Source organism: Salvelinus namaycush, chromosome 21 (assembly GCF_016432855.1).
Source record: "Salvelinus namaycush isolate Seneca chromosome 21, SaNama_1.0, whole genome shotgun sequence".
Lineage (NCBI taxonomy): Eukaryota > Metazoa > Chordata > Actinopteri > Salmoniformes > Salmonidae > Salvelinus > Salvelinus namaycush.
The window spans coordinates 53,197,235-53,221,677 of record NC_052327.1 but is presented as its reverse complement, the minus strand read 5'-3'; the positions used below and the strand labels follow the sequence as shown (position 1 = coordinate 53,221,677).

The 24,443-nt window shown below is 42.8% G+C and overlaps 1 protein-coding gene across 1 annotated transcript in view; it reads right to left on the bottom strand.

Moving 5' to 3' along the window:
- Window positions 1-24,443, bottom strand: part of LOC120066799 (potassium voltage-gated channel subfamily D member 2-like) — a 123,622-nt gene that overhangs the window by 4,899 nt on the left and 94,280 nt on the right. The window contains exons 2-4 of the mRNA XM_039018273.1: window positions 12,904-13,066; window positions 12,406-12,481; window positions 10,157-10,278 (exon numbers count right to left, since the gene is read on the bottom strand). Coding sequence (XP_038874201.1) covers window positions 10,157-10,278; window positions 12,406-12,481; window positions 12,904-13,066 — 361 coding nt within the window. The remainder of the gene's footprint in view (window positions 1-10,156; window positions 10,279-12,405; window positions 12,482-12,903; window positions 13,067-24,443) is intronic.

Here is a 24,443-nt window from a genome sequence, read left to right as displayed (position 1 = left end):
ACAACCCATATGGAATTCTTAGTCTCCGACAGCCTCTGGAACTGCCAGTCTGTGGGCAAAAAGGATAGTTCATCTCAGCCTTTGTCACCCTAAAGCATCCCAACTTTTTGGCCCTGACAGAGAAATACACTACATGACCAAAAGTATGTGGACACCTGATCGCTGAACATCTCATTCCAAAATCATGGGCATTAATATGGAGTTGGTACCGTCTTCGCTGCTATAACAGCCTCCACTTTCTGGGAAGGCTATCCACTAGATTGAACATTGCTGTGGGGATTTTCTTCCATTCAGCCACAAGGGCATTAGTGAGGTTGGGCACTGATGTTGGGCAATTAGGCCTGGCTCATAGTCAGCATTCCAATTCATCCCAAAGGTGTTCTATGGGGTTGAGGTCAGGGCTCAGTGCAGGCCAGTCAAGTTCATCCACACCGATCTCGACAAACCATTTCTGTATGGACCTCGCTTTGTGCACAGGGGGCATTGTCATCCTGAAACAGGAAAGGGCCTTCCCCAAACATTCGGGCCTAGCCTGAACCATGAAAAACAGCCCCAGACCATTATTTGTCCTCCACCAAACTTTATAGTTTGCACTATACATTCTGGGAGGTAGCGTTCTCCTGGCATCCGCCAAACCCAGATTCGTCCATCAGACTGCCAGATGGTGAAGCGTGATTCATCACTTTAGAGAGCGCGTTTCAACTGCTCCAGAGTCCAATGGCGGTGAGCTTTACACCACTCCAGACAACGTTTGGCATTGCACATGGTGATCTTAGGTTTGTGTGTGGCTGCTTGGCCATGGAAACCCATTTCATGAAGCTCCCGACGAACCGTTCTTGTGCTGACGTTGCTTCCGGAGGCAGTTTGGAACTCAGTAGTGAGTGTTGCAACCGAGGACAGACCATTTTTACGCATTACGCGCTTTAGCACTCTGCACTCCCGTTCTGTGAGCTTGTGTGGCCTACCACTTCGCGGCTGAGCTTGATTTTGTATTTTTTATTCTATGGCTGTGTGCTCGATTTTATACACCTGTCAGCAACGGGTGTGGCTGAAATATCCGTTTCTACTCATTTGAAAGGTTGTCCACACCTTTGTCCACATACCCCAGAAAACACTCCTACTCCAGCTGCTCTCTCTTCATCTGACTATGTGAATTCTCATATTCCGAGAGCATCTGGTCATTGTGGTGGTGTCACAGGGATACTTATTTCTCCTGAATTTATTTTTTTGATTTTTCCCCCCACTCTCACCTTTCCATCTCCTCATTCGAATGTAACTTGTCCACTTGTTCACTGAAACTTAACATTGTTGTCATCTATCGGCCACCAGGTGACCTTGGAGAGTTCCTCAATGAGTGTGACACCTTGATAAGCTAATTTCCCTACGATGGCTCACCATTTATCCTACTGGGTGCCTTCAATCTCATTTTTTTCTCCTCTCTCCCTACCCACTAAGCCCCTAACCAGATGGTATTTTAATCGTCGCTCTCTCTCCCACTAATCTCTCCTCTTCTCTCCCATCATCTCTCCTTTCTACTAAATCCTTCTCCCTGCTGTCTCCTGACTCTCTCTCTCTCCTGCCTCTTTGACCCTACTCTCCTCCCTTTCTGTCTCCTTTTGATTTTCACTGTCCACTTTCCTCCCAACCTGCTCGATCCTCCCCTCCTGCTCTGTGGCTGAGTGACTCACTGCGTGGCTCACAGAATAGAGCTGCGGGCAGCTGAGCAAAAATGGAGGAAAACCAAACTTCCTTCCATTACCTTCTCTCTACTTTTTCTTCTGTTTCCACTGCTAAAGCCGCTTTCTATCACTCTAAATTCCACGCCTCTGCCTCCAAACCTGGGAAACTCTTTTCCAACTCCTCTCTCTCTGCAGACGACTTTGTCAACCACTTTCTTTGACGTCATCCACTCCTTATTCACACAGCCTACTGAGTCCACTGGTCCCACTCACACAGAACTACCCTACGCCTTGACCTCTTTCTCCCTTCTCTCTCCAGATGAAATCCTGCGACTAATGATGTCCAGCCGCCTGACCACCTGCCCACTTGACCCCATCCCCTTTTCTTTGGAGACCTCCCATTCTTCACTTCCCTCATTAACTCATCCCTGACCACTGGCTGCGTCCCCTCTGACTTCAAGATGTCCAGAGTCGCTCCCCTCCACAAGAAACCAACCCTTGATCCCTCTGATGTCAAACTACAGACTGGTATCCCTTCTTTCTTTTCTTTCCAAAACACTTGAGCGTGCTGTTTCTGACCAACTCTCTTGTTATCTCTCTCAGAATGACCTTCTTGACCCTGAACAGTCAGGCTTCAAGACGGGTCACTCAACTGAGACTGCTCTCCACTTTTTCACGGAGGCTCTCCGCTCTGCCAATGCTGACTCTCTCTCCTCTGTTCTCATCCTCCTAGATCTATCCACTGCCTTCAACACCGTGAACCATCAAATCCTCCTCTCCACCCTCTCAGGGTTGGACGTCTCAGGCTCTGCACACTCCTGGATTGCATCCTACCTGGCAGGTTGCTCCTACCAGGTGGCTTGGAGAGGATCTGTGTCTGCACCACGTGTTATCACTACTAGTGTCCCCCAGGGCTTGGTTCTAGACCCTCTACTCTTTTCTCTATACACCAAGTCACTTGGCTCTGTCATATCCTCCCATTGTCTCTCCTATCATTGCTATGCAGATGACACTCAACTTTTCTCATTCCCCCTTCTAACACCCAGGTGGCGACATGCATCTCTGCGTTCCTGGCAGATATCTCAGCTTGGATTTCAGCCCACCACCTCAAGCTCAACCTCGACAAGACAGAGCTGCTCCTCCTCCCGGGGAAGGCCTGCACGCTCCAAGACCTCTCTATCACGGTCGACAACTACCACAGTGCCCCCCTCCCAGAGTGAAAAGAACCTCGGCGTGACCCTGGACAACACCCTGTAATTCTCTGCAAATATATAAACAGTGACTCGCTCCTGCAGGTTCATGTTCTACAACATCCTTTCCTCACACAGGAAAGAGTGCAGGTCCTAATCCAGGCATCTGAACTACTACAACTCTCTGTTGGCTCCCAACTCGTGACATTAAACCCCAGCAATTTATCCAGAAAGCTGCAGCTCCCATGTCACCCCGGTCCTCCGTACACTCCATTGGCTCTCAGTGGAAGCTCGGATCCACTACAAGACAAAGGTGCTTGCCTACGGAGCAACAAGGGGAACTGCCCCTCTATACCTTCAGACTATGCTCAAAGCCTACATCCCAACCTCACTCCTTTCTGCCACCTTTTGGTCTCTTGGCCGTCTCTAAAGCCCTTTTCTGTCCTGGCACCCCAATGGTGGAAGCAGCTTCCCCCTGATGCTAGGACACTGAGGAGGCTGGTGGGAGGAGCTTTAGGAGGACATGGCTCATTGTAATGGCCTGAATGTATTAAATGAAAAGTACCCAAACGTGGTTTCAATATGTTTTATGTGTTCGATACCTTTCCATTGATTCCATTCCAGCCATTACAATGAGCCTGTCCTCCTATAGCTCCTCCCACCAGCCTCCACTGCTAGGACAGCTGAGTCCCTGCCCATCTTCCGCTAATACCTGAAACTCTACCTCTTCAAAGAGTATCTTAAATAAGACACCTCAGTCTTACCCCCCGCAATAAAAATAAATAAAAAACTAGCACTGACTTTGCTGATAGCCTCTTTAATGTAATGTAATGTAATTACTGCAACTGTTGTCTGACCTAGCTACTGTATTTTAAGATGAATGCACTAATGTAAGTCACTCTGGATAAGAGAGTCTGCTAAATGACTAAAATGAAATTGTATATTTTTCAGGAAGATGTTCCCTCCCATTTTCCGTAGTTCACTCCCATTCATCAATCTGAAACAATTGAGTAGGTGTAAAGGTCAGCTCCACCTAGATTCCATCAGAATGCTTTTTTATATATCCCGTCCAATCAGATCTTCTAAGGGGAGTAAACAAGGACGGAGGGGAGGGAACAGCTCCACCCTTCTCCTGAAGTTGGAAGTTGCACATTCCGTGATGGACTTAACAATGGTGGAAAAGTCCCTTCAGCCAATGCTTACACTTGTTCTGTGGGAGAAGTGTGGAGAATCGGCAAGCAACCAAGCTCTCTCTTGCTCTTGCTCTCGCTCTCTCGCTCTCTCAATTCAAGGGGCTTTATTGGCATGGGAAACATATGTTAACATTACCAAAGTAAGTGAAGTAGATAATATACAAACGTGAAATAAACAATAAAAATGAACAGTAAACATTACACTCATAGAAGTTCCAAAAGATTACAAATGTCATATTATGTATATATTATACAGTGTTGTAACGATGTGCAAATGGTTAAAGTACAAAAGGGAATGTAAATAAACATAAATATAGTTGTATTTACAATGGTGTTTGTTCTTCACTGGTTGCCCTTTTCTTGTGGCAACAGGTCACAAATCTTGCTGCTGTGATGGCACACTGTGATATTTCACCCATTAGATATGGGAGTTTATCAAAATTGGGTTTGTTTTCTAATTCTTTGTGGATCTGTGTAATCTGAGGGAAATATGTGTCTCTAATATGGTCATACATTTGGCAGGAGGTTAGGAAGTGCAGCTCAGTTTCCACCTCATTTTGTGGGCAGTGTGCTCATAGCCTGTCTTCTCTTGAGAGCCAGGTCTGCCTATGGCGGCCTTTCTCAATAGCAAGGCTATGCTCACTGAGTCTGTACATGGTCAAAGCTTTCCCTAAGTTTGGGTCAGTTACAGTGGTCAGGTATTCTGCCACTGTGTACTCTCTGTTTAGGGCCAAATAGCATTCGAGTTTGCTCAGTTTTTTTGTTAATTCTTTCCAATGTGTCAAGTAATTATCTCTTTGTTTTCTCATGATTTGGTCGGGTCTAATTGTGTTGCTGTCCTGGGGCTCTGTGGGGTCTGTTTGTGTTAGTGAACAGAGCCGCAGGACCAGCTTGCTTAGGGGACTCTTCTCCAGGTTCATCTCTCTGTAGGTGATGGCTTTGTTAGGGAAGGTTTGGGAATAGCTTCCTTTTAGGTGGTTGTAGAATTTAACCGCTCTTTTCTGGATTTTGATAATTAGCGGGAATCAGCCTAATTCTGCTCTGCATGCATTATTTGGTGTTTTACGTTGAACACTGAGGATATTTTTTCAAAATTCTGCATGCAGTCTCAATTTGGTGTTTGTCCCATTTTGTGAATTCTTGGTTTGTGAGCGGACCCCAGACCTCACAACCATAAAAGGCAATGGGTTCTATAACTGATTCAAGTATTTTTAGCCAGATCCTAATTGGTATGTCAAATTTTATGTTCATTTTGATGGCATAGAATGCCCTTCTTGCCTTGTCTCAGATCGTTCACAGCTTTGTGGAAGTTACATGTGGCGCTGATGTTTAGGCCAAGGTATGTATAGTTTTTTTGTGTGCTCTAGGGCAACGGTTTCTAGATAGAATTTGTATTTGTGGTCCTGGAGACTGGACCTTTTTTGGAACACCATTATTTTTGTCTTACTGAGATTTACTGTCAGGACCCAGGTCTGGCAGAATCTGTGCAGAAGATCTAGGTGTTGCTGTAGGCCCTCCTTGGTTGGTGACAGAAGCAAACACTAGACATTTCACTTCAGATTCAAATCAAATCAAAGTTTATTTGTCACGTGCGCCAAATACAACAGGTGTAGTAGACCTTACAGTGAAATGCTTATTTACAGGCTCTAACCAATAGTGCAAAAAAGGTATTAGGTGAACAATAGGTAAGTAAAGAAATATAAACAACAGTAAAAAGACAGTGAAAAATAACAGTAGCGAGGCTATATACAGTAGCGAGCTATACACAGTAGCAAGGCTATATACAGACACCGGTTAGTCAGGCTGATTGAGGTAGTATGTACATGTAGATATGGTTAAAGTGACTATGCATATATGATGAACAGAGAGTAGCAGTAGCGTAAAAGAGGGGTTGGCGGTTGGCGGGTGGCGGGACAGAATGCAGATAGCCTGGTTAGCCAATGTGCGGGAGCACTGGTTGGTCGGGCCAATTGAGGTAGTATGTACATGAATGTATAGTTAAAGTGACTATGCATATATGATAAACCGAGAGTAGCAGCAGTGTAAAAGAGGGGTTGGGGGGGGGGGGGGGGGGGCACAATGCAAATAGTCCGGGTAGCCATTTGATTACCTGTTCAGGAGTCTTATGGCTTGGGGGTAAAAACTGTTGAGAAGCCTTTTTGTCCTAGACTTGGCACTCCGGTATCGCTTGCCATGCGGTAGTAGAGAGAACAGTCTATGACTGGGGTGGCTGGGGTCTTTGACAATTTTTAGGGCCTTCCTCTGACACCGCCTGGTGTAGAGGTCCTGGATGGCAGGCAGCTTAGCCCCAGTGATGTACTGGGCCGTACCATAATATTGACGGTAATGGCAGCTTTCCCACTCGCCTTCTGCGGGTCTTCACCAGGCATCCGGCTCTTTGTCCTCTGTACCTGCGTTGCTTCCTCTTGCAAATAACAGGGATGTCGGCCCTATCTGGTGTTTGGAGAATGACCTGTGCGTCTTGCTTGTTGTATAAAAAATCTTTGTCTAATACGAGGTGAGTGATCGCTGTCCTGATATCCAGAAGCTCTTTTTTGCCGTAAGATACGGTTGCAGAAACATTATGTACAAAATAAGTTACAAATAACGCGAAAAAAAACACCTAACAGCACAATTGGTTGGGCGCCCGTAAAACTGCTGCCATTTCAACCGGGCCATTTTTAATCAATTCTAGTAGGGTGAGGCCGGGTACTGCAGACTGTTCTAGTGCCCTCGCCAATTCGTTTATATATATGTTGAAGAGGGTGGGTCTTAACTTCTTATGGCTGCAGGGGCAGTATTGAGTAGCTTGGATGAAAGGTGCCCAGAGGTGCCCATAGTAAACTGCTAATATATGCATATTAATATTAGTATTGGATAGAAAACACTCTGACGTTTCTAAAACTGTTTGAATGATGTCTGTGAGTATAACAGAACTCATATGGCAGGCAAAAACCTGAGAAAAAATCCAAACAGGAAGTGGGAAATCTGAGGTTGGTCGATTTTCAACCCAGCCCCTATTGAATACACAGTGGGATATGGATCTGTTTGCACTTCCTATGGCTTCCACTAGATGTCAACAGTCTGTAGAACCTTGTCTGATGCCTCTACTGTGAAGTGGGGCCGAAGGAGACAGGAATGAGTCAGGTCTGCCATGAGGTGACCATGCTCTGACCATGCGCGTTCACATGAGAGGGAGCTCTGTTCCATCGCACATCTGAAGGCAATGGAATTCTCCAGTTGGAACGTTATTGAAGATTTATGTTAAAAACATTCTAAAGATTGATTCAATACATCGTTTGACATGTTTCTACTGACTGTTACGGAACCTTTTGACATTTCGTCTGCTTTTAGTGAACGCGCTTCCTGACTTTGGATTTGTATACCAAACACGCTAACAAAAATAGCTATTTGGACATAAATGATGGACATTACCGAACAAAACAAACATTTCTTGTGGAAGTGGGAGTCCTGGGAGTGCATTCCGACGAAGATCAGCAAAGGTAAGTGAAGATTTATAATACTATTTATGAGTTTTGTTGACTGCACAATTTGGCGGGTAACTGTATGGCTTCCTTTTGTGGCTGAACGCTGTTCTCAGATTATTGAATATTGTGCTTTTGCCGTAAAGCTTTTTGAAATCTGACACAGTGGTTGCATTAAGAACAAGTGTATCTTTAATTCTATGTAAAACATGTATCTTTCATCAAAGTTTATGATGAGTATTTCTGTTATTTGACGTGGCTCTCTGCAATTTCTACGGATATTTTTGAGGCATTTCTGAACATGGCACCAATGTAAACTGAGGTTTTTGGGTATAAATATGAACTTTATCGAACAAAACATACATGTATATGTATTGTGTAACATGAAGTCCTATGAGTGTCATCTGATGAAGATCATCAAAGGTTAGTGATTAATTTTATCTCTATTTCTGCTTTTTGTGACTCCTGTCTTTGGCTGGGAAAATGGCTGTGTTTTTCTGTGATTTTGCGGTGACCTAACATAATCGTTTGTGGTGCTTTCGCTGTAAAGCCTTTTTGAAATCGGACACTTTGGTGGGATTAAAAACACGATTACCTTTAAAATGGTATAAGATACATGTATGTTTAAGGAATTTTAATTATGAGATTTCTGTTGTTTGAATATGGCGCCCTGCACTTTCACTGGCTGTTGTCATATCATCCCGTTAACGGGATTGCAGCCATAAGAAGTTTTAAGCTGCATCCCTATCTCACCCCACGGCCCTGTGGGAAGAAATGTGTGTGTTTTTGCCTATTTTAACTGCACACTTGTTGTTTGTGTACATGGATTTCATAATATCGTATGTTTTTCCCCAACACCACTTTCCATCAACTTGTATACTAGACACTCATGCCAAATTGAGTTGAAGGCTTTTCTTGAAATCAACAAAGCATGAGAAGACTTTGCCTTTGTTTTTGTTGGTTTGTTTGTCAATTAGGGTGTGCAGGGGGAATACGTGGTCTCTCGTAGGATAATTTGGTAAAAAGCCAATTTGACAATTGCTCAGTACATTGTTTTCATTGAGGAAATGTACGAGTCTGCTGTTAATGATAATGCAGAGGGTTTTCCCAAGGTTTCTGTTGACGCATAACCCACATTAGTTATTCTCTGTCTCTGTCTCTCAATTCAATTTCAATTTAAGGGCTTTATTTTGCATGGGAAACATATGTTAACATTGCCAAAGCAAATGAAGTAGACAATAAACAATCAAATTAACAGTAAACATTACACACACAAAAGTTCCATAGGAATAAAGGCATTTCTCTCTCACTCCTGCTTCCTGCTCATGTTTTTCTCCTCAGTCAACGCCGCATTATGATGCAGACATTTATTCTACCATATAGAACGGCATGTAGGGGTGTGTGTATGTGTGTGTGAGTGTGAGAGTGTGTATGTGTGAGTGTGTGTGTGTGTGTGTGTGCGTGTGTGTGTGTGTGTGTGTGTGTGCGTGTGTGTATGTGTGAGTGTGTGTGTGTGTGTGTGTGTGTGTGTATGTGTGTGTGTGTGTGTGTGAGTGTGAGAGTGTGTGTGTGTGTGTGCGTGTGTGTGTGTGTGTGCGTGTGTGTGAGTGTGTGTGTGTGTGTGTGTGTGTGTGTATGTGTGCGTGCGTGCGTGCTTGCGTGCGTGTGTGTTTGTCATGGCTAACATAAGAGACAGGCTTTATATCTCTGAATTATATCTCTGAATTATACATACGTAACGTACATACGTACGTTATACATATGTAAAATGAAGTATGCTTGTCTGGTTTGAAGGCACAACGTTACTGCGCTGGCAGAATACATGTTATCTTAAGCATGCTGGGAAGCAGGGGGTGGTAAAGGTTATGGTTAAGGGTTATGGTAAAGGTTATGGTTAGGGGTTATGGTTATGGGTTATGGTAAAGGTTATGGTTAGGGGTTATGGTTAAGGGTTATGGTAAAGGTTATGGTTAGGGGTTATGGTTAAGGGTTATGGTAAAGGTTATGGTTAGGGGTTATGGTAAAGGTTATGGTTAAGGGTTATGGTAAAGGTTATGGTTAGGGGTTATGGTTATGGGTTATGGTAAAGGTTAGGGGTTATGGTTAAGGGTTATGGTAAAGGTTATGGTTAGGGGTTATGGTAAAGGTTATGGTTAGGGGTTATGGTAAAGGTTATGGTTAAGGGTTATGGTAAAGGTTATGGTTAGGGGTTATGGTAAAGGTTATGGTTAGGGGTTATGGTAAAGGTTATGGTTAGGGGTTATGGTTAGGCGTTATGGTAAAGGTTATGGTTAGGGGTTATGGTTATGGTTAGGGGTTATGGTAAAGGTTATGGTTAGGGGTTATGGTTATGGTTAGGGGTTATGGTTATGGTTATGGGTTATGGTTATGGGTTATGGTTATGTTTATGGTAAAGGTTATGGTTAAGGGTTATGGTTATGGTAAAGGTTAGGGTTAGGGGTTATGGTAAAGGTTATGGTTAGGGGTTATGGTTAAGGTTATGGTTAGGGGTTATGGTTAAGGTTATGGTTAGGGGTTATGGTTAGGGGTTATGGTTAGGGGTTATGGTTAGGGGTTATGGTTAGGGGTTATGGTAAAGGTGTTCTTACTGTGGTCTTCTCCAGGCAGTGTAGAAGGTGGTGATGATGGCTCTCAAAGGGAATGTTGGGTTTTCCCACTAGGAGCTGTCCTGCTTCCTTGGACGCCTTGGGGTACACAGAGAGAAGAAGACAGAGAATAGGAATTAGGGCAAAACATTACTGAGGGAAAAACTCTGAGCAGAGGTGTGTTAGGCATGGGCCAGCTGTAGAAAACCACACCCAGTGCTGAAATGAAGAAGCCTAGCCTGCAATGGTTCTTAGATGACCCTATGGAAGATACACTATATGACCAAAAGTATGTGGACACCTGCTCGTCAAACCTCTCATTCCAAAATCATGGGCATTAATATGGAGTTGGTCACTATTTTGCTGCTATTACCAGCCTCCACTCTTCTGGGAAGGCTTTCCACTGGATGTTGGGACATGGTTGCAGGGACTTGCTTCCATTCAGCCACAAGAGCATTAGTGTAGTCGGGCACTGATGTTGGGCGATTAGGCCTGGCTTGCAGTCAGTGTTCCAATTCATCCCAAAGGTGATCGATGGAGTTAAGGTCAGGGCTCTGTGCAGGCCAGTCAAGTTCTTCCACACCGATCTCGACAAACCATTTATGGTTGGACCTCGATTTGTGCACGGAGGCATTGTCATGCTGAAACAGGAAAGGGCCTTGCCCAAACTGTTGCCACAAAGTTGGAAGCACAGAATCATCTAGAATGTCATTGTATGCTGTAGAGTTAAGATTTCCCTTCACTGGAACTAAAGGGGCCTGAACCATGAAAACAGCCCCAGACCGTTATTCCTCCTCCTCCTAACTTTACAGTTGCAATATGCATTTGGGCAGGTAGCGTTCTCCTGGCATCCGCCAAACCCAGATTTGTCCGTCGGACTGCCAGATGGTGAAGCGTGATTCATCACTCCAGAGAACACATTTCCACTGCTTCAGAGTCCAATGGCGATGAGCTTTACACCACTCCAGCCGATGCTTAACATTGCACATGGTGATCTTAGGTTTGTGTGTGGCTGCTCACTGTTCTTGTTGTAGACGTATCTTCCAGAGGCAGTTTGGAACTCGTTAGTGAGTCTTGCAGATGATTTTTATGAGCTACACGCTTCAGCACTCGGCAGTCCCCGTTCAGGGAGCTTGTGTGGCCTACCACTTCACGGCTGAGCCGTTGTTGCTCCTAGACATTTCCACTTCACAATAACATCACTTACAGTTAACCAGGGCAGCTGTAGCAGAGCAGAAATTTGACGAACTGACTTGTTGGAAAGGTGGCATCCTATGACGGTGTTGAAAGTCACTGAGCTCTTCAGTAAGGCCCATTCTACTGCCAATGTTTGTCTGTGGAGATTGCATGGCGGTGTGCTCGATTTTATACACCTGTCGGCAACGGGTGTTGCTGAAATATCCGAATCCACTAATTTGAAGGGGTGTCCACATACTTTTGTATATATAGTGTATGTTAGTCTGTAGCAGCAAAGCCATCAACTGGACAATATACTACCAATGGGCAAAGCTGGTTGAAATGAAGTCCAGTTTATTATGCCATTTCAACCAGTTGGTTGGGTGACCAGTACACATAATACACCAATTAAACAACAGAGTTCAGAGGAGGTGTAAACCCGAGTGACAAGCAGCCAGGTGTTCAGCTGAAAAACCTATGTGACTCCTTCTATCTTTTCCCTACAAACCCTGTTGGACCCTCCAGGATGAAGTTTCCCCTAGGTACAGGTCTAGGATCAGCTTCTCCACCCCAATCTTAAATATAAAATGTAAAACTGACCGAAGATCAGCATCTAGGGGAAACTTCACCCTACACCCTGTATGACAGACAGTTGCACAGCTTGGTTATGATGAGTCAATGTGAGTGATACCTCCAATTCGCCAGCAGGGGGAGTAACAGAGTGGAGCGCTGGTCCTGATAGAGTTTTGAAAGTGCATGTCAATGCTGTTGCTGAGACAGAGGTGAGTGGCGCTGTCAAGACAGTCTACGACGAAGCCGAATATACTGGAGCACTGGAATGGGAGCAGCAACGGGTGACAGTCCCTGGTGTTACGCCATAAGCAGTCCCCCTGATGTTACGCCATAAGCAGCCCCCGTGGTCACAACATGGCTCTGAGCAGAGAGACATGCAACACTGGTCACGGGCCGATGATGAGCCCCCCAACCGGTGGGCTCTGTTACAGTACCTCTTCCAGAGAGTTGTGGATCCGGAAATGACCGTTGTAGTGTTTGTAGTGCATAGAGGCGGTAGTGACCGTTGTAGTGTTTGTAGTGCATATACGCGGTAGTGCCCTGGCTCTTCGATGCACGGATTTTAGCGATCCGGGTTTTCTGTTTGAACAAACGCTCCTCTGTTTTAGTCTCCAAAAGGTCATTTTTTTCTCTCTCTGTGCTGGTTAGCTCTCTGACACAGACAGAGAAATAACAGCTACAGACACAGATAGACTGACAGACAGAAAAGTGAGAGAGGTAGTGGGGATATAGGGAGGGATGGAGGAAGAGAGGGAGGGAGACAGAAAAGGGAGACACACACACGCGCACGAATGCACACACACAAACACACACGCACACATGTACACACACACACACACACACATGCGCACGAATGCACACACACAAACACACACGCACACACACACACACACACACACAAACACGCCCGAATGCACACACACAAACACACATGGACACATGTACACACACACACACACACACACAAACAAACACACACACACACATTACGGCCACTTTACCTTTTGAGCTCGTCGTTTCTCTGCCCGCTGGCTCTGGTGGTAAATACGGCTGAAGTTGGACACGATGACGGGGACAGGCAGGGCAATGACCAGCACCCCGCTCAGAGAACAGATGGACCCAAACACCTTCCCCACGATGGTCTTGGGTACCATGTCACCGTATCTGCAAAACAGAGAGAACACTTCATGAGGATCAACAAACATAGACTTCTAGAATTGGGATACAGAGATGCAGTCAGAAAGGGCAAAGATATATCCCAAATCTGATTTCACTAGGTCATACTAGAGGTCACGCTTTATACCTGCAAATCAGAGAATGAATGGTTCACAAGGTTACAGTACAGGCAAAATAAAGGTTTCGTGTGGCTAAGGTGCTAAGAGCGTGGATCTAGCCACGTTGAGGTCATGAGTTCAATTCCCGCAGGGATCACAAGATGCAGTCAAGATGTCATACTTCCTACATACGGCGTACTGTATAATCTCTACTTGTTAGAAAACAGGAAGATCTATTTTGTTGAATTATTTCGTTTATTTCTCTAAATCATCTAATAGCTATAGTTGCTGTTCTAAAATACTGAAATATTTTAGCACTAAAAATACTTTTGACAACATTCATGGAAATGTAATATGTTCACATGATCACAGTCTTATCTCATGTGGGATAGAGACAATAAGTAGAACTGAAGTTACTTAGTGGCCTACTTTCACCACCACCGTCTGTCTGTCTGTCTCTGTCCCTCTGCTGCAGCTCCTCTTTGAAACCATGTTTCATGTATAATTACACACCTGCAACACTAAAGCTCTCTCTCTCTCTCTCACACACACACACACACACACACACACACACACACACACACACACACACACACACACACACACACACACACACACACACACACACACACACACACACACACACACGCACACACGCACACACGCACACACGCACACACGCACACACGCACACACACAAGATGAGAGAGACAGAGTGCCCATCTCCCGTGACCTCAGTGAGACAAACAGCTTGTGTTTAGATACATGAAACAGACTCAGGTTCAGAGACAGCAAAAGACAGTGGGTGTTCCGATGTTCTCATGTCAACAACATTTAGAGAGAGAGCTCATTTTAAAAGTCTGAGGGCCTTGAGGCTACAGTAGAAATTATTCAGAGATATGTATTCAGCCCCACCCCTCCGTAGCTGGTGAGGGGCTATCAGATGGATAATACTTAGCAGGGCAGGGGTCAGTTCCATTTCAATCAGTTCATTCTGGAGGTTAAAACGTACCCACTGGGCACAGACGTCAGTTAACGTCTTGCTTTGATTTACATTTGTTTGGGTTGTCAATTAACGCAAATTCAATGTGAAATCCCCTAAAAGCTATCAACATGTCATTGGATTTTAAAAAAAATACAAAATTCCCTTAAGTTGATAACTTTTTGAAATTCAATCAGTTTATTCAACATCATCACATAGATGTGTTGATGTTGTTGTTGTTGTTGAAATGAAGTGGAAACAAAGTTGATTCAACCAGTTTTAATTTTTTTGGGCCCAGCGGGTATCTGCTTAATCTCTCAAAATGGAATTGTTGGTTGTATGTTTTGTAGACTTTAGTTAAGGTACGGTGGGAGAAATGATACACACCCTGGTGTAATGCATGGTGTTATGTGTTTTTCTAAGCATCCACATGCAGTGTGTTTTCTGTTCTACACATTGCTCAACATAAAATAACTTTGTGGTACACTGTATATAGGGAACAATTGAACCCTTTTTGGTTAAGCACAATGTATTCTTTCCACACTCATATGGCTATTAACACATGCAGGCACTCTCTAACGGATGCATGGATGGATGGGACATCTGCCATGACTGTGTTTTTTGTAAATCTTCTAACAGCCTCTCAAGTGCAACGTAAACCTAGCTACATATCTATAATTGACACATGCGGTAAATTCAAAGCACAGACAGTGATTACATAGGGAATCAACTGACCTGCTGGAAAACCACCCGCATCCCTCCGCAACGAATCATTCATCTTTTAAAGAAAACTGTTCTACGTCGATTTTCATCAAGTGATATTAAAATGCCCTCTTATACCTGCCGGCTCAGGGAAATAGCAGCGGTCTATAGACCTTTAGTGTGTCTGTGTGTGTGTGTGTGTGTGTGTGTGTGTGTGCGTGCGTGCGTGCGTGCGTGCGTGCGTGCATGTGTGTTGGACCTAACATGATGGAAACCTTAAAGACTAATGACTCAAGGAAGCAGCCAGCCGGCTGGCCAGGGGCGGCCGACGTTAGAGACAACTTTATTTATGAAATAGCCAACCTACCGTGTAGCAATACATTCACATTACCATGGCGATGTCTCAACTGACACTCTATTCCCTACGTAGTGCACTACTTTGGACAAAAGACAATAGGCCTTGGTAGTAGTGCACTATAAAGGGTATAATGTGCCATTTGGAACATAGACCATGCTGCAAAGTTGCATTGGGAGATAGATATGAGGCTGTCACAGTGCACGGAGCAATGCTAATGTGCTGGCCTCGTATACCTGCATGTATTCATCTTACTCTGCCGAGGTAATGGCTTTCTCAGGTCATTAACACATTAAAGTCGCAATCTGTTATTTCTCTCTCTCTCTCTCCCAACCGACAGCTGACTGCCCCCTGGCCTTCACTGTGGTAGGAGTGTCACATTGGACATTCAGAAAGCAGGAGACTGAAGGCCTATTATAACCCCCTTATTTTGTTATTAAAAATCCACTGTGATATTTAGGCCTGCAGCTGTTTTTGGTCATTTCAATTAAGAATCAATATGGTCTACTACCATTAAGAATCAATTGGCCTACTACCATTAAGAATCAATAGGCCTACTACCATTAAGAATCAATAGGCCTACTACCATTAAGAATCAATATGGCCTACTACCATTAAGAATCAATTGGCCTACTACCATTAAGAATCAATAGGCCTACTACCATTAAGAATCAATAGGCCTACTACCATTAAGAATCAATAGGCCTACTACCATTAAGAATCAATTGGCCTACTACCATTAAGAATCAATAGGCCTACTACTACCATTAAGAATCAATAGGCCTACTACTACCATTAAGAATCAATAGCCTACTGCCATTAAGAATCAATAGCCTACTGCCATTAAGAATCAATAGGCCTACTACCATTAAGAATCAATAGGCCTACTACCATTACGAATCAATAGGCCTACTACCATTAAGAATCAATTGGCCTACTACCATTAAGAATCAATATGGCCTACTACCATTAAGAATCAATAGGCCTACTACCATTAAGAATCAATAGGCCTACTACCATTAAGAATCAATAGGCCTACTACCATTAAGAATCAATAGGCCTACTACCATTAAGAATCAATTGGCCTACTACCATTAAGAATCAATAGCCTACTGCCATTAAGAATCAATAGGCCTACTACTACCATTAAGAATCAATAGGCCTACTACCATTAAGAATCAATAGGCCTACTACCATTAAGAATCAATAGGCCTACTACCATTAAGAATCAATAGGCCTACTACCATTAAGAATCAATATGGCCTACTACCATTAAGAATCAATATGGCCTACTGCCATTAAGAATCAATAGGCCTACTGCCATTAAGAATCAATATGGCCTACTGCCATTAAGAATCAATATGCCTACTGCCATTAAGAATCAATATGGCCTACTGCCATTAAGAATCAATTGGCCTACTACCATTAAGAATCAATTGGCCTACTACCATTAAGAATCAATATGGCCTACTACCATTAAGAATCAATATGGCCTACTACCATTAAGAATCAATTGGCCTACTACCATTAAGAATCAATAGGCCTACTACCATTAAGAATCAATATGGCCTACTACCATTAAGAATCAATATGGCCTACTGCCATTAAGAATCAATAGGCCTACTGCCATTAAGAATCAATATGGCCTACTGCCATTAAGAATCAATAGGCCTACTGCCATTAAGAATCAATATGGCCTACTGCCATTAAGAATCAATAGGCCTACTGCCATTAAGAATCAATAGGCCTACTACCATTAAGAATCAATAGGGCCTACTGCCATTAAGAATCAATAGGTCTACTGCCATTAAGAATCAATAGGCCTACTGCCATTAAGAATCAATATGGCCTACTGCCATTAAGAATCAATAGGCCTACTGCCATTAAGAATCAATATGGCCTACTGCCATTAAGAATCAATAGGCCTACTGCCATTAAGAATCAATTGGCCTACTATCATTAAGAATCAATAGGCCTACTACCATTAAGAATCAATAGGGCCTACTGCCATTAAGAATCAATAGGTCTACTGCCATTAAGAATCAATAGGCCTACTACCATTAAGAATCAATAGGCCTACTACCATTAAGAATCTATAGGCCTACTACCATTAAGAATCAATTGGCCTACTACCATTAAGAATCAATAGGCCTACTGCCATTAAGAATCAATAGGCCTACTATCATTAAGAATCAATAGGCCTACTGCCATTAAGAATCAATATGGCCTACTGCCATTAAGAATCAATAGGCCTACTGCCATGAAGAATCAATAGGCCTAATACCATTAAGAATCAATATGGCCTACTGCCATTAAGAATCAATAGGGCCTACTGCCATTAAGAATCAATAGGGCCTACTACCATTAAGAATCAATATGGCCTACTGCCATTAAGAATCAATAGGCCTACTACCATTAAGAATCAATATGGTCTACTACCATTAAGAATCAATAGGCCTACTACCATTAAGAATCAATATGGCCTACTGCCATAAAGAACCAATCGGCCTACTACCATTAAGAATCAATATGGCCAACTGCCATTAAGAATCAATGGGCCTACTACCATTAAGAATCAATAGGCCTACTACCATTAAGAATCAATATGGCCTACTACCATTAAGAATCAATAGGCCCACTGCCGTTAAGAATCAATATGGCTTACTACCATTAAGAATCAATATGGCCTACTGCCATTAAGAATCAATAGGCCTACTGCCATTAAGAATCAATATGGCCTACTACCATTAAGAATCAATATGGCCTACTACCATTAAGAATCAATAGGCCTACTGCCATTAAGAATCAATATGGCCTACTACCATTAAGAATCAATAGGCCTACTACCATTAAGAATCAATGGGCCTACTACCATTAAGAATCAATATGGCCTACTACCATTAAGAATCAATAGGCCTACTACCATTAAGAATCAATAGGTCTACTGCCATTAAGAATCAATATGGCCTACTACCATTAAGAATCAATAGGCCTACTATCATTTAAGAATGGTAGGGTGCACTGCATTCTGATGAAAGATCATCAAAGGTAAGGGAATATTTATGATGTTATTTCGTATTTTTGTGGACTCTTTGGACCCCAACATGGCGGAGAATGGCTGAGCGCTGTCTCAGATTATTGTATGCTGTGCTTTTTACTAAAGTTATTTTTTTAAATCTAAGTGTATCTTTAATTATATGTCCAACATGTATTTTTCAGCAAAGTTTATGATGAGTTTTTCTGTTAGATTACGTGACTCTCCAAAATTTCTCCGGACAATTTGGAGCATTTTTGCACCATGTTCACAATGTAAAACCAGGATTTGTAGCTATAAATATGCACATTTTCGAACAAAACATAAATGTATTGTATAACATGATGTTATAAGACTGTCATCTGATGAAGTTGTTCAAAGGTTAGTGATTATTTTTATCTCTATTTGTGGGTTTTGTGAAAGCTATCTTTGCGGTGAAAAAATGGCGTTGTGTTTTGTGCTATTGTGGTGAACTAACATAAATATATGTTGTGTTTTCGCTGTAAAACATAAAAAAAATCTGACATGTTGGCTGGATTCACAAGATGTTTATCTTTCATTTGCTGTACAACATGTATTTTTCATAAATGTTTTATGATGAGTATTTATGTAGGCCTAAATAGGCCTACTACCATTAAGAATCAATATGGCCTTCTACCATTAATCCTAAAGAAGGCTGACGTTTTACTGTTTTGTTTTTTTCTAATTAAGGAGTGGGCCTTTAAACAATCCTCTCAGTCATTTTGCCTTCTTATCCGGTTTGTACGGTAATGTTCCCCCAGGCTCGATCCATTGATAGTAAGGTTATTCATGATGATGCGGGATGTAAATTATGGTCATTTTCGGGTATGTGTTTCGGGCCTTTAATTGCTTTCGGAGGAAATTGAGTATGCTTCCTCATTATTTGTTGATGTTGAATTATGTCCGCTTCTTCACAAGGAGAGGGAAACACATGAAATGTGCAATATGCAGAAATTCCTGCGCCATTTCCTGGTTGCTAAAATTCGAATAGTTCGCCTAATTTCAGTTTATGTGACAAAACAAGCGATTCATAGTGTAGAGAATCATTTTACCATCTAAACATCTGTGAAATATATTGTCAATAACCCCAAAAATATTGTATTTTCTGCTGTTTGAAGCTGGGGTACAAAACCAAAATTAAAAGACTCAAAAACTACATTTAAGGATGGGAAGCATAGACATAGCGCACATAGAACAGATCTACTGCTTCTTAGACTTGCTTTCAATGAGAATAACAGATCTATAACTCACATTTCTATGTGAATTTGGTCGAGTCACCCCAAAAAGTTACATATTTCAGCTTTAAATGTGTAACGCATTAAATGTTTATTATTTATGCGACAAAAGTCGTTTTGGTACTATCTTGGCCCTGTATGCTGGCGACCATTGCCATACGTTTTCTCTATCTTGACACAAAGAGGTTAAATTAAGGATTGGGAAAGCAAGGTGACACACACACACACACACACCAGTGGAGGCTCCTCAGAGGAGGAAGGTGAGGACCATCCTCCTCAGTGAATTTCATAAAATTAAAATTGTAAAACATTGAAAAGGTTATCCTTTTTAGTTAAAACTAAACTAAATATATTCACGTCACCAAATCATTGATTAAAACACACTGTTTTGCAATGAAGGCCTACAGTAGCCTAAACAGCGCCATTGTGTAGCCGGATGACAGCTAGTTTCCGTCCTCCTCTTGGTACATTGACATCAATAAAAAACCTAGGAGGCTCTTCGTTCTCACCCCCTTCCATAGACTTACACAGTAATTATGGCAACTTCCGGAGGACGTTCTCCAACCTATCAGAGCTCTTGCAACATGAACTGACATGATCTCCACCCAATCAAAGGATCAGATAATTAATCTAGTACTGAAAGCATAAGCTACAGCTAGCTAGCACTGCAGTGCATAAAATGTGGTGAGTAGTTGACTCAAAGACAAAGAAAGACAATAGTTGAACAGTTTTCAACAAATATGTTTCTTCAACAATGAAAGAGAAGCAAGAGAGAGAAAGAAAGAGAGAGAGATTTTGTCATTCTTTTTCACTTTCAGTTTCACTTACTTAGCTAGCAAATGCAGCTGGGTAGTTTACTTACTCAAACAGCCGGCACTAAAATAGGGATGCTATGTTAGCTAGCTGGCTATAACTATCCAACACAACACTGGAACTCTTCCAAGTCAAGGTAAGCTTTTTTGCCACCGGGGCCTTCCGGTTTAACTGCTTACTGACTATACACTGTAACTTTACTGCATGATTGTAGTGGGTTTACTAACACATTAGTTATATTAGCTATGTTGACTAGGATGTTACTTTAGCTAATATGGGGACAATGATGTAGGCTGTGTGTAGCGGTTATGACATGGTTTGGCTTGGAAATGTTTTTTTTTGCCTGGTCACATACAGCTGATGTGTTGTTCATTGAAGTCCACAAACGAAGGGAAAAGGTGAGAGGAGGAGAGTGCGTAGAGGACAGAATGAATACAACGTGGCTGCTATGAAAGTGAACTGTGTTTATGTGTGATCAGGGGTGTATTCATTCCGCTGATTCTGTTGAAAAACGTTTCTTAAACGCGGAAGCAAACACAACAGGGATAAAAAATACCTGAATTTGTCCAATAGAGAATCTCGTTTGCAACTATTGGACTATTGATTACACCCTAGATAAGCTAGATGCAGGCAAGAGTGTGCAAGGCGGTATTGAATGTGTCACTGTCTGTCCATGTGTCACTGTCTTGTCATCTGACATTTGTTCTCTCGACCTGTGTGCACCTACGTTGTAAACTCTCATTCATAGGCTAGGTTGTAGCAACCTCATGATAGGTATAGGGAAATCCTATCATGAGTATCACGTAGTAGCCTAAATTTATCAATATTACATTGAACTGGGTGAATGGAATATGAATGACAGTCATCCAATATGCTGTAATAGAAATATGGCCATGCTCATAAAAAACAAAATGTCCTCCCTCATCTTGAACGACACCGACCGCCACTGACAGACACACACACACACACACACACTAGACAGTTTTATGTCAGATTTACATTGAGCAGGACCAGGCTTTGTGCTTCAATGCAGACAGGTGCATTAATCTCCCTAATGGCTCCAATTCCCATCCATCTGATGTATTGGGGTTTGCATCCCAAATGGCACCCTATTCCCTACATAGTGCACTACTTTTAACCAGGGCTCTGTTCAAAAGTAGTGTACTATGTAGGGAATAGGGTGCCATTTGGGATGCGCACATGGGGAACATTTAATTTGCTCATGCTAAATGTCTTGTGAACGTCTGAGTGATGTTGAATAAACAACGTGCTTCAGATGGTGGAGCCGACCGCTCAGTATGAGGCTCAACATGGATGGAGAGACCAAGAGATAGGCTAGACATATCTGATTCATTGATCCCATGTTTTAAATATGTTATATGTGTTTCTCAGTGGGATGTTATCTTCTAGTCTATGTCCCTTTGCATCAGGTTTGGAGTCAATTCCATTTGAATTCAGTCAAGTCAACTGAAATTCAAATTCAAAATGTTCTTATTTGAGTAAGAAATAGAAATTAAGTGATAAAATCACAGATATGACAAAACAAACAAACAACTGACCTCTAAAATGTAGCCTACAAGAGATACTAGCTCCATGATAACACCCAGGGACCGGTGTTAACAGCAAAGAAGAGATTAAAGGAATGTTCTATTTACTCTTTAACTAGGCAAGCCAGTTAAGAACAAATTCTTATTTTCAATGACGGCCTACCGGGGAACAGTGGGTTAACTGCCTTGTTCAGGGGCAGAACGACAGATTTTTTCTTTGTCAGCGCAGGGATTCGATCTTGCAACCTTCCGGTTACTAGTCCAACGCTCTAACCACTAGGCTACCTTCCGGTTACTAGTCCAACGCTCTAACCACTAGGCTATCTTCCGGTTACTAGTCCAACGCTCTAACCACTAGGCTATCTTCCACCCCAATGATGGCCTCGTCTGGCAAAACCCAGACGACACTGGCCGGACTGAAACACGCCCTATAGGTCTCCCAATCACGGCCGGATGTGATACAGCCAGGCAGGTTTTCTTCTTTTGTCACTGGAATAAAGACCTCTTCCATTCCTGTCATTAGGGAAAGATATTGTGATAATACCTCACATTCCAAAATAGTACTACTTAATGTTAGATCCCTCACTTCCAAGGCAGTCATAGTCAATGAACTAATCACTGATCACGAACTTGATGTGATTGGCCGGACTGAAACATGGCTCAAGCCTGATGAATTTACTGCGTTAAATGAGGCCTCTCCTCCTGGTTACACTAGTGACCATATCCCTTGCGCATCCCACAAAGGCGGAAGTGTTGCTAATATATATAACAGCAAATTTCAATACAAAAAAAGGTTTAAAAAATACTTTGTTTTCGTCTTTTGAGGTTTGTCATGAAATCTATGAAATCTAGTAGTTAAATCACACAATGTATTGTTGTTTCTACCTTCTTGCCGTTTGTGTTGTTGTCTGTGCCCAATAATGTTTGTACCATGTTTCGTGCTGCTACCATGTTGTTGTTATGTGTTGCTACCATGTTGTGTTGTCATGTGTTGCTACCATGTTGTGTTGTCATGTGTTGCTGCCATGCTGTGTTGTCTTTGGTCTCTCTTTGGTGACTGTAATATTCACGTGGAGAAGTCCACAGACCCACTCCAAAAGGCTTTCAGATCCATCATCGACTCAGTGGGTTTTGTTCAACATGTACTACATGGATGGAGTTCTATCCTGCTTGGTTGGCCCTGTCCGGGGGTATCATCGGATGGGGACCTACGCACTGCTACAATCATACCCTGGATCTAGCTTTGTCCTGTAGAATCGATATTGTGGATCTAAATTTTTTTCCTCATAAACCATGGACTTTTTGTTTGCAATCGCAGCAAATATTTTGCTCAGACCACAACCAAAGATTATCAAGAGCCACGCTATAAATTCTCAGACAACGCAAAGATTCCTAGATGCCCTTCCAGAATCTCTCCACCTACTCAAGGACATCGGAGTACAGAAATCAGTTAACCACCTAACCGAGGATCTAAACTTAACTTTGCGTAATACCCTAGATGCAGTTGCACCTCTTAAAAACAAAAAACATTTGTCACAAGAAACTAGCTCCCTGGTATACAGGAAATACCTGAGCCCTGAAACAAGCTTCCAGAAAATTGGAATGGAAATGGCGTTCAACTGTATTGGAAGTTTTCCAACTAGCTTGGAAAGACAGCACCGGGCAATATCAAAAAGCCTTCACTGCTGCTCAATCAGCCTACTTTTCCAACCTGATTGAGGAGAATAAAAACATGCTGTCACAAAGCTAACAGTTTATTTTTGAAAAAGCTGTTGCTCAGCAACTCACTGCCTTCCTTAAGACAAATAATATATACGAAACGCTCCAGTCTGGTTTTAGACCCCAACATTGTACATAATGGCATCAGACCAAGGCTCTGCGTCTGTCTTTGTGCTCCTAGACCTGCTAGAATCTTGACTAGAACCCCCCAAAATGTTATCATATTACTCCAGTGCTAGTTTTACTGCTAACCTACAAAGCATTACATGGACTTGCTCCTACCTATCTCTCCGATTTGGTCCTGCCGAACATATGTACGCCACGGTCACAAGATGCAGGCCTTCTTATTGTTACTATCATTTCTAAGTAAACAGCTGGAGGCAGGCCTTTCTCCTATAGAGCTCAATTTTGATGGAATGGTCTGCCGATCCTTGTGAGAGACGCAGACTCGGTCTCGACCTTTAAGTCTTTACTGAAGACTCATCTCTTCAGTAGGTCCTATGATTGAGTGTGGTCTGGCCCAGGGGTGCAAAGGTGAACAGCAATGCACTGGATTGATGAACCACCCTTGCTGTCTTTGCCTGGCCTGCTGCCCTCTCTCCACTGGGATTCTCTGACCCTGTTACGGTGGCTGGCTTGCTAGTGCCCTCCCATGCCATCCCTAGGAGAGATGTGTCATGTCTTGCCAGGCTTTTTTTTCTCTCTCGCTATACTCGACTTGAGTGGGTTGAGTTACTGACATTATCTTCCTGTCCGGTCTTGTGCCCCCTCGGGCTCGTGTGGTGGGGGAGATCTTCATGTGCTATACTAGGGCTGGGCAGTATACTGTATTTTACGGTAAACCGGTATTGATGCATTG